This window comes from Hakea prostrata, chromosome 10 (genome assembly GCF_041222555.1).
Source record: "Hakea prostrata isolate BN-2017 chromosome 10, UWA_Hpros_2, whole genome shotgun sequence".
Classification (NCBI taxonomy): Eukaryota; Viridiplantae; Streptophyta; class Magnoliopsida; order Proteales; family Proteaceae; genus Hakea; species Hakea prostrata.
Genome location: NC_142609.1, coordinates 4062806 through 4075770, shown reverse-complemented (window position 1 = coordinate 4075770; position 12965 = coordinate 4062806). Strand labels below are relative to the sequence as shown.

General features: G+C 38.1%; 1 protein-coding gene across 2 annotated transcripts; it reads right to left on the bottom strand.

Annotated features, from left to right (window-relative positions):
- Positions 1 to 2716: 2716 nt before the first annotated feature.
- Positions 2717 to 11087, bottom strand: LOC149001578 (copper-transporting ATPase HMA4-like). 2 transcript variants are annotated; one of them, XM_089137741.1, is made up of 9 exons: positions 10763 to 11087; positions 10101 to 10387; positions 7897 to 8642; positions 7317 to 7788; positions 7046 to 7213; positions 5648 to 5902; positions 5032 to 5154; positions 4426 to 4911; positions 2717 to 3477 (listed from the first exon to the last, which is right to left on the bottom strand). In XM_089137741.1, exons 2-9 carry the CDS (start codon positions 10356 to 10358, stop codon positions 3055 to 3057), a joined length of 2931 nt encoding a protein of 976 aa, XP_088993867.1. In that variant the 5' UTR covers positions 10359 to 10387; positions 10763 to 11087; the 3' UTR covers positions 2717 to 3054. The 2 variants fall into 2 exon arrangements, with proteins under 2 accessions (XP_088993867.1, XP_088993866.1); XM_089137740.1 differs by lacking the exon at positions 10763 to 11087 and adding an exon at positions 10526 to 10750.
- Positions 11088 to 12965: the final 1878 nt, after the last annotated feature.

Here is a 12965-nt window from a genome sequence, read left to right as displayed (position 1 = left end):
GATCAAGAACAATGTGTTCCTCTGACACTTTTGAATTACACGATTAGGTGTAGAGTTTACATGAAATCTACTGAAAATTTTACTTTAATATTTACAGGTGGGCCCTATTACTATTTATGTTTTAAAAGTGTCATGGGAGCATATTGTTCTCTCTTGACGAAAAGATGATCGAGACTCACTGGTCCATGAGTTTGGATCACTTCCAACTGGCTTCCCTAACACTTCACAATGGGGGCAGGCTCATCTGAGACTTAGTTGGGGTTTCATCTCGAAATTATTCTATCAGTACATACATGAATGTAAGTTCCACACTTATTGTATGATGAAAAAAATACTAAAAACAATACTTTCTCTCCCATGAGTTGATCTAGACCCTTTGCCCAAATCATTTTTTTTTCTAAAGAAGAGCTTTTATGTATCTTTGACCTCTTACCAAGGGGTGGTGTTTGGTGTTGATCATTGCCAACTCAATCCACACCAAATTTCATCGCTACTCTTATTCATTCCTCCAACAAAGTTGTAATTTTGTCATCACTATCTCTTTTTTTTTCTTCTTCTTATACATCAGTAGCATCGAGCTCATATGGGTTTGGAGTCAAGGTCAACGGTTTTAGGTCATTTAGGATTGAGGGTCAAGGTTTAGACTATATTAAATGATGATTTTTGAAGAACTTAACCCAATTTGACTCTACTGCCTTCCAATCAAATGCACTCATATTCTCAAGGAAGGAAAAATCACACAGAATATCTTCTGGCCTTTCAAGGAGCAAAATCCCAGCATTCGTTTTGGAACCACACATCTTCCCCTCCCTTCCTTCTTTGGGAAATTACTGTTTGATGATCCAAAGCGTAAGCAAAACAGAGGTTTTAAGTAAAAATAAATTTCTATTCCACCAAAAAAAGAGGAGAATTGTTATTTGGCATGTCTTATGTTTGGACTTATCACCCTTCTATCCTCATTGACAAAGCAAAAAGAAGCCAACGTTTAAGATACTCAAAAATAATATAGACAATCTATGTTAAATTGATCTAAGATCACTCAAACACTAAAGATTGTTAAGTGACAAATACAGTTTTAGAAGTTCAGAATATTCATGGAAGATTAAGATGTAGGGACAACTGGACAAGACTTCACGGAAGATTGGCCATAGAAGATTAAGTTTGAGGGTGAGGTTGTAAGTTGTAACAAAGAGGTCAGGTTAGGATAAGAACATGAAAACAGAGTAATCAGAACACTAAAACAGAGTAATTAATTCATTACTTAAAGAGGCCTTGCATATTTTACAAACAAACGAATCAAATGATTCTCCAAAAACAAGAACTCCATAGGAAAAATTGGGAACCAATGACTAGAAGAGAGTATAAATAAGATCAAAGTTTAGGAACTCAACTGCTTCTAATTAACTCTTACTGATATGCCTGCCATCAGAACACAAACTCCTCTCAGAGACAGACTCTTGCAACCTTTCCTTCAGATCATAGGAAGGAAAAGAAGACCCCAAACCAATAAAAGCTGGTTAGAGAGAAATCCTAACAACCCCTCCCTCTAAAACTAAATCATTCACAAGGACGAAAATTCGCAAGACAAGTTCTCACTAGAAAACTATATTAAATTTTTCATCACCATTCGTTAAGTTATGAGGAGGAATCTTTAAATTTGCCTCCACCAGGTTATCATAACCAGCAAGCAAACCAGCACCTACAACTGCACAGAATGTTATCTCCAGCACCCTTGAACAAGGATTTGGGTCCCTCATTCTTCAAATGAGCTCTTATACTTGACAGCTTTTCCGGGGTCATCATCATTCTCCTGCAAAGTGTCAATTGGGTAAGATGCTTAAGCAGCACCTTTGGTGATGAGCAAACCCAGTGCAAAGTTATTAAAGAAACTATCCTGAAATTCATCCAAACAACACAATTACTAATTTGTAAGCATCTATTTGGTAAGCAACAAACTAACCATCATAACTACTTGGAAAATACACAACAAATCAACTTCATGGGTAAGGCATGAAAGTTCCAATTGAATGAATAAAAGCTTCATTGCAGAATGGATGCTTAGAGGGGCGGGTGGATGGGTGAATGCCCTGCCTGGGCAAAGAGGATCTCAGCTTTGGGAATTGGATTTCTAGCAAGAGTTACTAACCTGTGACTTGGTAAAAATGATTGGCTTCAAAGAATCATACAATTCAAAGGAGAGACAAGGGTAAACAATGACTCCAACACATGGGATGTAGAACCCACAGTAAAGGCCAGCAATAACATCTACTTGATTGTCTTCCAGTAAACATCAACTAGAACATTAATTTGTCTTTCTCCTCCTAAGTTTGCTGCCTTGACATCATTAGGCAGATGGGTGTGAGCATAATCCAGTGATTCGACAAATAGGAGCAATGAAGCACCAGCCACCAGCAGCACCCCAGATGCCAAGTTACAATGTTGTGTCTCCGATGCATGTGTGGTTTAACTTTGAAAATAGAACTTAAGGAGTACTGAAGTCATTTTAACCCTAGAAGGGCAATATGGTTATCTTGAAAAAATCATTAGAATTTTAATGTTCAATTATGTGCAAGTGTTGAGTGTGAAGGGTCTTTATAAGGTTTTGATTTTAAGAGAGGTATGCCCAATTTTCAATAGAAACGGAAGGGGCTCATATTAAAAATTATTTTTAATAATTGTTATATGTTGTGAAACCAATCAAATAGAGAGAGGATAAACCCATTATGAGAGGAAACATTTTTTTTTTCCTACTTGGTCATTTGTATTATGAAAAAAGCAAAAAAGTTACAAACATGGAAAGATTAATCCTCATAACAAAAACACCTCACCCCAACAAGCAGAGAAGGAACACTAGTTACCAATGTCTCAAAGAACAGAATTTTTTTCTTGAAGCTCCTTCAAACCTGTATCGTGGTCTTTCCCACGCATCTCAATCCATTTCCTTCACAATCATCGTAGGCCACACCTTGAACACAGCTGAAGCATTCATTATTCCAAGCATAAAGCCATCCTGGTATGCCATGTATGTGCTAAAGGTGTCCAAAATTAGCCAAACTACACACAACTTGAATAATCGATTGTACCCCGAGTATCTTGGATGTGCAGAGGCTTCTTGTAAGACTGCAGCAGGAGGGATGAGCAGACAACACTGAGTGAAGATGCTGCCATGCAAGCCCCAGCAAGCCATGGAGGCAATCGGATTCCAGTGAACGGGAACAAAATGCCAGCAGCAATTGGCATGCCAAGTACATTGTATCCCAAAGCCCATGCATAGTTGAGTCGGATGCGATTAAGAGTCTTTCTGGAGAGATCAATAGCAGTTACTACATCTTCCAAGTTGCTCTTGATGAGAACTATGTCAGCAGCTTCAATAGCAACATTCGTGCCAGCACCGATTGCCATGCCAACATCAGCTGCAACTAAGGCAGGTGAATCGTTGATTCCATCCCCCACCATTGCAACTGCTACGCCTTTCATCTGACAAGGAATTGAATTTTATCGTCAAGAAAACATTATCAGTATCCAAGATCCAAATTCAGGCATCTTCCATTACGCTATAACCACATGGTATTGCATGTATTTACCAAATTCATGATCAACAAACATGAATAACCTATTGGTACATTTAGCCTCAGTCCCAGTAAGCCATCATTAAGTACTATTTAATTCATGGGATGTAATCTGTCATCTCCTTGAAGTAAAACTGCATCATTCTCTGCAGTTGATCAAGGGAATGGAACAAATGTTCTAGCTAAAAACTAAGAGAAAGTCCGAAAATATTAGGATTTGATTATAATTTAAAACTAGGACATTAAACTTGGACACTTGAGCCGGTATTGGTCTTTTATATATGCATACACAGTCACGTGCATTGCAGCATGAACAAAGGGCATCTACATCATCGCTACCTATCAAACACAACTATAATGGCAGGCGACTCAATTCCCTCAATTTGTACATGGCAATAAGATCCAGATAAATATAACACCACACAAAAAGCCAAGTTGCTCAAAACTAGAGAAAATGACAGGCATGCAACTTTAAGAGCTATTTAGCGAGTCTTGCAGCAGAACTCACAGTTTCATCATTGCATCTTTCCTACACACTACCCATGCCAATTCAAAATCAAAAACACCTAGCAGCTCCTATGCTAGTTAGATGAATTGTTCTCTGTATGGTGTAGCTTCTTGGTTGGTCTATCATAAACATTTTTATGTCAGATCTAAATTCATCATAACTGCAGTTTGGATGAAAAAACGAATACACATTACTTGATCAATTCATTAAATATGTGGTCCACATGTCAATATTTAGCTTGGAAGAAACAAAGGGGTAAAGCAATTGAAAAGGTAGATGCAACCAATCAAAGTTGGAAGTATTTTATATGAGAATGTGTCCAGCAAGTTTCGGAGCATATATAAATACCTGTAATTCTTTGATCTTATTGGCTTTTCCTATTGGATCAGTCTCAGCAAAAACATTGGCAATTCCAACCTCCTTTGCTATAGCTCTTGCTGTAGCCCAGTTGTCACCAGTCACCATGATGCTTGAGATGTTCATTGACTGAAGGAAAGACACGACGCGCTCTGCTTCTGGTTTAACAGGGTCTGTCACAGCAAAAGCCCCAGCAACCTTCCCATCAATGGCAACAAGCACACAAGTGCGAGCTAGCTGCTCAGTTTCTGAGATGTAATCCTCAACCTCAGGTCCCAGTTGGGCATTATTGGACAGCATGAGCTTCCTATTCCCAACTAGCACTAGTTTCCCGCCAACTTTCCCACTCACTCCAGCTCCCAGGTGTACCTCAAAGTCCCTAGAATCGATTACATGCTCAACATAGGATCCATACTGCTGACGCAGTTTCTTAGCATACTTCACCACAGCCTTTGCAATAGGGTGCTCGCTGTTTGCCTGCCACCAAAGATTGTGTACAATATTTAGTGAAGTCAACTGACTGTTCTGTCCCTTCTCATGGCAAAACAAGCAACCTCCACAAAATTAAGAACTATACATCGGTATGATGGTACCTACCTCTGCTGCAGCAGCCACATCACAAAACTCCTGGATAGGCACTTCGGAGAAAAGCTTTGAACCAACTACCATTGGCTTTCCCATTGTCAGGGTCCCTGTCTTGTCAAAGACCACAGTTTTCACCTGCAGGTTCAAGGATAAGAACTCTTACTACCTAAAATAAAACTAATAATCAATTTCTGAACATTAGACAGTTTCCTTTTTAGCACGACTGTTTGCAAAAAACACATCATAAGTCTTCCTTTGCCTCAGAGGAGAAGCAGGGAAACACTTCTGCAACGTAAGTTGATCAAACAGTCCCCCTAAGAACCTTGAAGAAAGCTTAACAAGACAGCTATTAAAGCAGCAATGCTGCATGGGTTTAAACTCCCGGCATTGGGATTAACACACAACAGTGCACTACAATCAGCTCAACTATTGGAAGAGATAAGAACAAAATAAGAAAATATTCAAGGTAAAATGGCTTCAAGAGGTGGCATGTTGAGGGAAAGTCATTTAGGAAGATACTCATTTAATAAGGACATCAAAAATGTGGTGCAAATAAGATTAGTTAAAAGAATAGAATAGGTTGAAGCATTTGGTAGGTGCAGAGTTTTTCTGAGTTCAGTTTCCTTGCCTTATGTGCATTTTCAAGTGCATTTCCACCCTTGATCAAGACACCTTGAGAAGCTCCTTTTCCAGTAGCTACCATGACAGCTGTTGGGGTTGCTAGTCCCAAAGCACATGGGCAGGCAACCACCAGTACTGAAATACCAAACTGCAGTGCCAGCTCAAAGCCATCCATGGCTTTTGGAATCCAATGTCTAGGGTAAAGACCAGCTTCTCCAGGAATGAACCAGCCCAACCACGTAATGAATGCAGCAATGACAACCTGCAATATGGTGGAGCAAATGAATGATGGATATATCATTGGCCAGCTGTTGTAGCAGACATTAAAAAAGACAACATTTTGAAGCTAAGATTATGAAAGCACAAAAGGTTTGTTGTGAGTGAGAGAGAGAGAAAGAGAGATGGATGAATTATAACAAACCATCTGGTTAAAAAATCAATGTAACTCTGCTGCAATTGAATAAATGAAAAGTAAACCTTTACTTGTACGTTAACAGCATGTAATTTATAATTAAAATTAGGCTCCGGTAACCTTCAGAACTGAGGCATTTAAGATTGTCCATTTTGCTGAGCAGTGGGATGCCAAATATTTGAAACAAAATATCAAAGTGGCTTCTAAACGGCACTATGTGCCTCCGTATGCATATTCAATCCCCACAAAATGGCAATAATATATATCTGGAATATTCAGGGTTTGATCATTTCACAATATGTAGGTTAACCCCACCAACCAATTACAAGCTGCCTCCCCAGCCTCATACCTCCCCTGCCTCCGCCTCCCTAAAAAGAAGCTTTATATTGAGGAGCAGTAAATATCCTGTACAATGTCACACGCCTGATTCAGTACCTATTTTCCCTACACCACCATTTTCTTTCCTTGTGTCAAGTTAAAATTAACTTAAACTTCATTAGTTTAAGAAGATCACAATTGGGAAGTCATTCCATGATTATAAAAGCTGTGTTTCTTAGTCCTTTGTCGTCTTTATAATAATAAAGCATTTTTAGACTAGTTTGGATAACATGATTGACCAACATACCATTAGCTTTTTCTTCTCTTCTCTTTTCTTTTTTTTTTTTTTTTTTTTTTTTTTTTTTTTTGGGGGGGGGGGGGGTGGAGTGGGGTTGGTGAGAGAGTCTTCCAGGTTGTCCAGAAAATACTGAATTTCAGTAAAAAGTTTTCTGGTTTTTTAACAAACATACAATTTTCTTTTAGTAGTCAACTCCTGCCAAAAGTTTTCTGTTAAAGGTTAATAACAAATCCTGAAGGAAAAAGCAGGTAAATGGTAAACTTACGATAATGAGCTCACTTAGACCAGCAAAAATTGATCAAATAAGATTGCAAGTGATTCAAGAAGATTTGAAAGTGACAGAAAAGGGGAAAAAATACAAATAAATAAGAACTCACAGCAGGAACAAAGAACTTTGATATTTGATCTGCCAGTTTCTGAACCGGTGCCCTAGCAAGCTGAGCTACTTCCACAAGCTGGACTATTTGGGACAATGCAGTTTCTGACCCAACGTGAGTAGCCTTAACTAGTAAGCACCCATTCTCATTAATTGTTCCCCCAATAACCTGTTCATTGGCATATTTGAGAATTTCTAAATTCCAATCAAGTTTAGAAAATCGAAATATGAAAGGAAGACAAGAAGGCATGATAAAGCAAAATTAATGAAACCTTATCTCCTGCCCTCTTTGCGATGGGTATTGCTTCTCCAGTGATCATACTCTCGTTCACATGACTCTGACCCCTTATAACAACCCCATCAACAGGAACCTTTGCCCCAGGAATAATCTTGATCACGTCATTCCTTTGTATGAGTTCAGTGCTTATCTCCATTTCAGATATCACATTGCCCTCCCCATCCATAGTCAAAAGATATGCTGTATCAGGTGCAAGGTCTATCAGTTTTGCCAAAGCATCGGATGTCTTCCCCTTAGCCACTACCTCTAAATATTTTCCTAAGAGAATAAAAGATATTAACATAGCACTGGTCTCAAAGAAATCCTGCCCTTGGAATGAATCTGAAGTGAGGGCTTTTATAACAATGTATACGGAGTAGAAATAAGCAGCGTTGGTGCCCAATGCAACCAGAACATCCATATTAGCCGAACCTCGTTTCAACGCATGGTAAGAACCCATATAAAACCTGAATCAGTAATAAATAGAGCTACATTACCAATTAGTAGTAAAATGTGTGTGCAAACAAAATAAACAATCTACTAAATAAAATGATGCAGAAATCATGATGCAATACCTTCGGCCTATAATAAATTGTACAGGGGTACACAGAACCCATCTCAGAAGCATGCCAACAGTAAGCATTTTGTAGAGCTTGAAATTCAACCAATCACCATAAGGAGGAATCATTGGAAGGACCATGGAGAATACTAGTATTGGAACTGAAAATAGACAGCTCCAAAGGAATAAGTTTCTATATGCCTGAATTTCATACTGACGCTCAGTTTCTCTTTGTCTTGGGGGAGTATACAAACTCGCGTTGTAGAAGTTGGGTGGGTGGCCAGCTTCCTGAACACAGTTTATTAGAGACCTCGGACCGGTGAGATTAGGGTCATAGCCTATAGTCGCTTTGTGACCCACTGGGTCTATCACTACATGATTCACACCTTCTACTGCCTCAAGAGAGGATTGGATAGTAGAAATATCATCTGGAGAACTCACTCCGTATAGATGCAGATGCAGTTTGTTCATATCATCTCCAGAGCTGATCAGATCAGCTCCAAATCCAGCATCCTCTATGGCATTGATAAGGTGGTCAGAATCTGTGAGGTTTGGGTCAAAGTGAATCTTTGCTTCTTCAAGGGCTAATCCCACTGTTGCTGTTTTCACTCCATCAACTGCAAGGAGGGCTTTCTCAACAGACTCAGAGCAGCTGGTACACGCCATTCCTTTAATCCGGAGTCGGCACACCGCTATATCTTGTTCAGGAAAATCATCAACTTGATAGCCCATGCTTTCTATCATTTCTTTAACAGCTTTTGCCTGAAGTAGAGCACCAATGCAAATGTTTCAGTAGATATAAATAAAAGAAAATACCCGCACTTTGATGTATTATAGCTATATAGCATAATAAGCTGCAAGTTGTATAAAGACAGAGGTTGGTGAATATAAAAAGTGTGAACCTGGTGCCAAAGGCTTCCACAAGCAGAGTCTGAGGGGGCAACTTTCCTATACAGCCTTATCCCAGCAGCTTTTGCTGAGACGCTGTTTCAATACTGAGGTGGGCAGATACACATATCGAAAATATGAAGGTAGTATATTATAAGAAATATGAAAAATTCCTATATGAACAATTGCCTAGTGCATTTTGTAGCTTGTGGTGCCGAAAATGGCCCTTTCTACCAGGAGGTCTACAGGTTCAAGCTTCCTTGTTCACATCTTCCCTCCCCAGCTTACTCATCCCACTCCCAACACCCCCCCCCCCCCAAAAAAAAAAAAAAAAAGAAAAGAAAAGGTTCCTCCATATATTGACATGTAACACATTCTTACCAACTCTCTATGAAGGCACTATGCTTAATTTATGTGATAATCGCATATCATGTTCTTGAAATTCTTAAAGGAAATTCTTAATAACAATCCCTCAACCTTATCCAACTAATTTGGATCAGGTACATAAGGTATGTTCTCCGACTCTTTCAGGCAGGGTCAAATAGTTCCTGAAATTCTAAAGGAAATTCTTATGCTAGCAGTCCCTGAACCCTATCCAACTAATTTGGTTCAGGTACATGAGGTATGTTCTAAGACTCTTTCAAGTAGGGTCAAATAGCAGATATTCAGGATAATGCTAAAAAGTTATTTTAAAAAAATAATAAATAAAAAAGAAGAAGAAGAAGAAGAAGACTAAAAGAGAATGCCAACCACTAAACTGTCCAGATAGGAGAATGTCGACACATCCCTTGACAACTAAGTGTACTAGGTTGGCATTCCAACCAAAGGAAAAAGTGTATTAAGTTGGCAAGCCTCATCCAGATTCCAGACTACTTGGGTTTAGTAACAAATCATGTTCTGCTTTCTATTTTGAACAAAGCTTAAAATAGCAAATTTGTGGATCTATGTTGAAAAGTTAGTTCTAAAAGATTAACAATTCTAACAACAAATTAGTTCACAGTTCAAAGAAAAAAATGCCAACACAAGTTATGGTCTTTAAGTGTAGCAAGTGCGACGATAATCATAACTGGCCTTCTCTATCTTCAGTAAGGAGCTTGGTCTGCCATTCTACTTCATCACAATATACACAATTTTTTTCTTCTTTCAATATCACTGGCATTATCAATAATTCAAAAGATATTCAAATTATTCACTGCTTCATTGTGGTATATAATTCAAGAGTATTGTACTATAAACTGCTGAAAGTTACTGAAACAGAGTAAAGAAGGAAAATGAAAGATGGAGTTTAAAGAAGACGAGATGGGGAGCCAAGTGAACCAAAAGTAGACTTACAGTGATAGATTCTGGTTTATATCTGATAATGGCCTGCCCCTGAAGAGGCGATATCATGACAGTTTCAATCCCATCAAGCTTTCTAAGCTCAGCTTCTATGGAGACAACACAAGAAGCACACTTTATGCCTCTAATTGTAAACACCACCGTCTTGGTCTTCCTGGTTACGTTAGGTGTTGGTTGGAACACTGTAATTGAAAAACCCTCTGACGGTTGAAGAAGAGGCGCCTTAAGATCATCTTCCCCATTCTGTTCCATTTCTGTGACGAAATCTCCAGTCCTTGATACTAAACAACAAGAAAAAAATTGCAACGAGAGAGTAAGTAATTGTAATCCAGGTTACTTCAATCTTATCTATGGTAGTCAAGCTCAAAACCTAAACCGACTTAAATGGAAATATAAACCAAAGAACAAAACTCTTACACCTTTTCAATGAAACTAAAAAGAAAGACCAAACTTTAACTGCTATCTCGACATTCGACCAATTACGCCCTGAAATCTCCCAATTCCCATCCAGACAACCAATAACAACTACCCGAAATATAAAGATTTGTCTTCTTTTTTCTTGGATTTGCAAAGGCAACTACAATCGAATATGAACATCAAGACGGAAGCATTTATAATGAAAAGACAAGATAAAATAATACAGAAAAACCTCTCACCAAGACCAACGCAATAAACGAATGATCGTTATTTGAATTGCTGTAAAGTTTTAGTAACTTTTAACGTTTTCTTCGTCTTTCTTGAGAGGCTAACACGTGAGTGCGCTTGAGAAAGCTAGGGTTTCTGAACGCCCTAAAAAAATTGAAAAGCAGAGAAAAGAAGAACTTGACAGAAATCTTGCACGGAAAAGAGTAAGAGACAATGAGACAAATTGCAAAATTAAGGCACGGTGGGCGCAGCCTCTGAGAGTTGAGATGAGATGAGACAATGCGCTAGAAAGTTCTCTGCGACTTCTCTATATTTCCCACCAGAACGTGGTGCGCCACTGGTGTATCCTTTTTGAATTTTCGAATAACCAACGTCCCACTGAGTTTTATACGTCAAGGAAATGGCGGTATTGTGCATTTGTGCGCGAAAAATGTGAAATTCCTTAAATGCCCTCCACCGTTCAGATTTTGCCTGGTGTCCCACAGTTTTCCATCATGGATTGACCATTTTCATGTTATTTTCTTTTCTTTTTTCGTCCAAAAGTAAACTTATATAAAGCTCTCTAGCTGAAAATCCCTGGAGGCAAAAAAAGAGTTCTTTAACATGAAATACGAGGGGCAATTCCACCAAATTCTAAAGATATTAAAATGTCTAGCCCCACGAGCAATGAAATCTGCATAAGTGTTGTTGGACCTACTAATAAAAGTAAAAAACACAGACTCAAAAGACATCCTAAGCTTCAAAATCTCCTCAACAAGACAACAACATGTCCAGTCTAATGAATGACTCCCACCATTTAGGGCTTCAATTGCACCTTTGCAGTCTGAGAAGATAACCAGCTTGATAATTTGAAGTGATTGCGCCAACAAAATTCCATCCCTTATCGCCTCTAATTCCACAGCAGTTACCAACATGCTAAGACCAAAATGTGTCCTTGCTGCAAGGAAATCTCCATGCCAGTCCCAGATGATACAGCCTCGTCCTCCCTTCTTGCTTTCATGCATGACAATAACATGAGACTTTGGGGTTTTCAAACAATTTTTTTTTTTTTTGGGTAACGTTGGGGTTTTCTAGCATGGTGTATTCGGTATAAGGTCTTTTTTTATTTTTTAGTATAAGTATATGGTATAAGGTCGATGATAACCAAATGAGTTATTACCGTTCACTTAAGTGGCAAAAATCACATGTTACTCACATTCGCCTATTTTCAGAAATTACGAGTTTACTCATATTTACTTTTCCATTAATTTTGAAATTGAAATTACTATTTTGCCAATAAGATAAAGTAAAATTAAAAAAAAAAAAAAATTGCAACCCTTAGATCAATGACAAGCGTATAATTCTAATCTAACAGTCCATAATTTCTAATTTCTTAAATAATTTCTCTCTCATCTAACTCATCTACTTCTTTGAAAACTGATAACAACCACCCCTCTCCTACAAGCAACGTTCTTGTCTGTGCCGCAATTCCAATCCCTAACTTCTTCCTTCATTTCTTCATTGTTAATTCTTCAATTTTTGTGATTCAATTGGATCAACAAAGCTTTGCAACTCTTACCGCTTCTGATTTTGGAAGATCTCGAACAGGAAGAAGTTAAAAATTTCTTGAAAAAAATTCTGTCTATCTGGTGGTGGTGGTGTTTTTCAATCTTAATGAATGGTTTAGAGGTTTCTATGTTGTAAATAAGTTTAAAACTTAATTAATATTATTTTATCTTTTTATAAATATTATTTTAATTGTGTTTTTTATCTTATGGTTTTTATTTAGTCTCACATCGGGTTGAGAGGAGCTGATTATATCGTTTATATATAATAAAAACCTATGTAAATTTACTTTGGGTTAATGATTGAACCCTATGCAACTTGAATCAAGCCTAAACACTGTTGTGATCCAACCATGGTTATATAGATATGTATTAATTAATATTAATAATTCTATATGACTTGGACTTGGGTCATGGGTCATAGGCCTTGATTTGAATGGCCCATTTTGTCATGGGCCCTATTCCGGAAAGCCCAGTGCTAGGTGAAAACGTAAAGATGTCATTAAAGAGACACTTTCTTTTAGAGAGTTCAGGTGGATAGATACCTTCCTAGAAGTGAGTTGAACTGAATAGGTACTCTCACAAAGAAATGTGACATTACACTTTCACCCACAGCCTTTGGGACTCTATATAAATCTATTTTCGAGATCATTATGAACACTAAATTTCT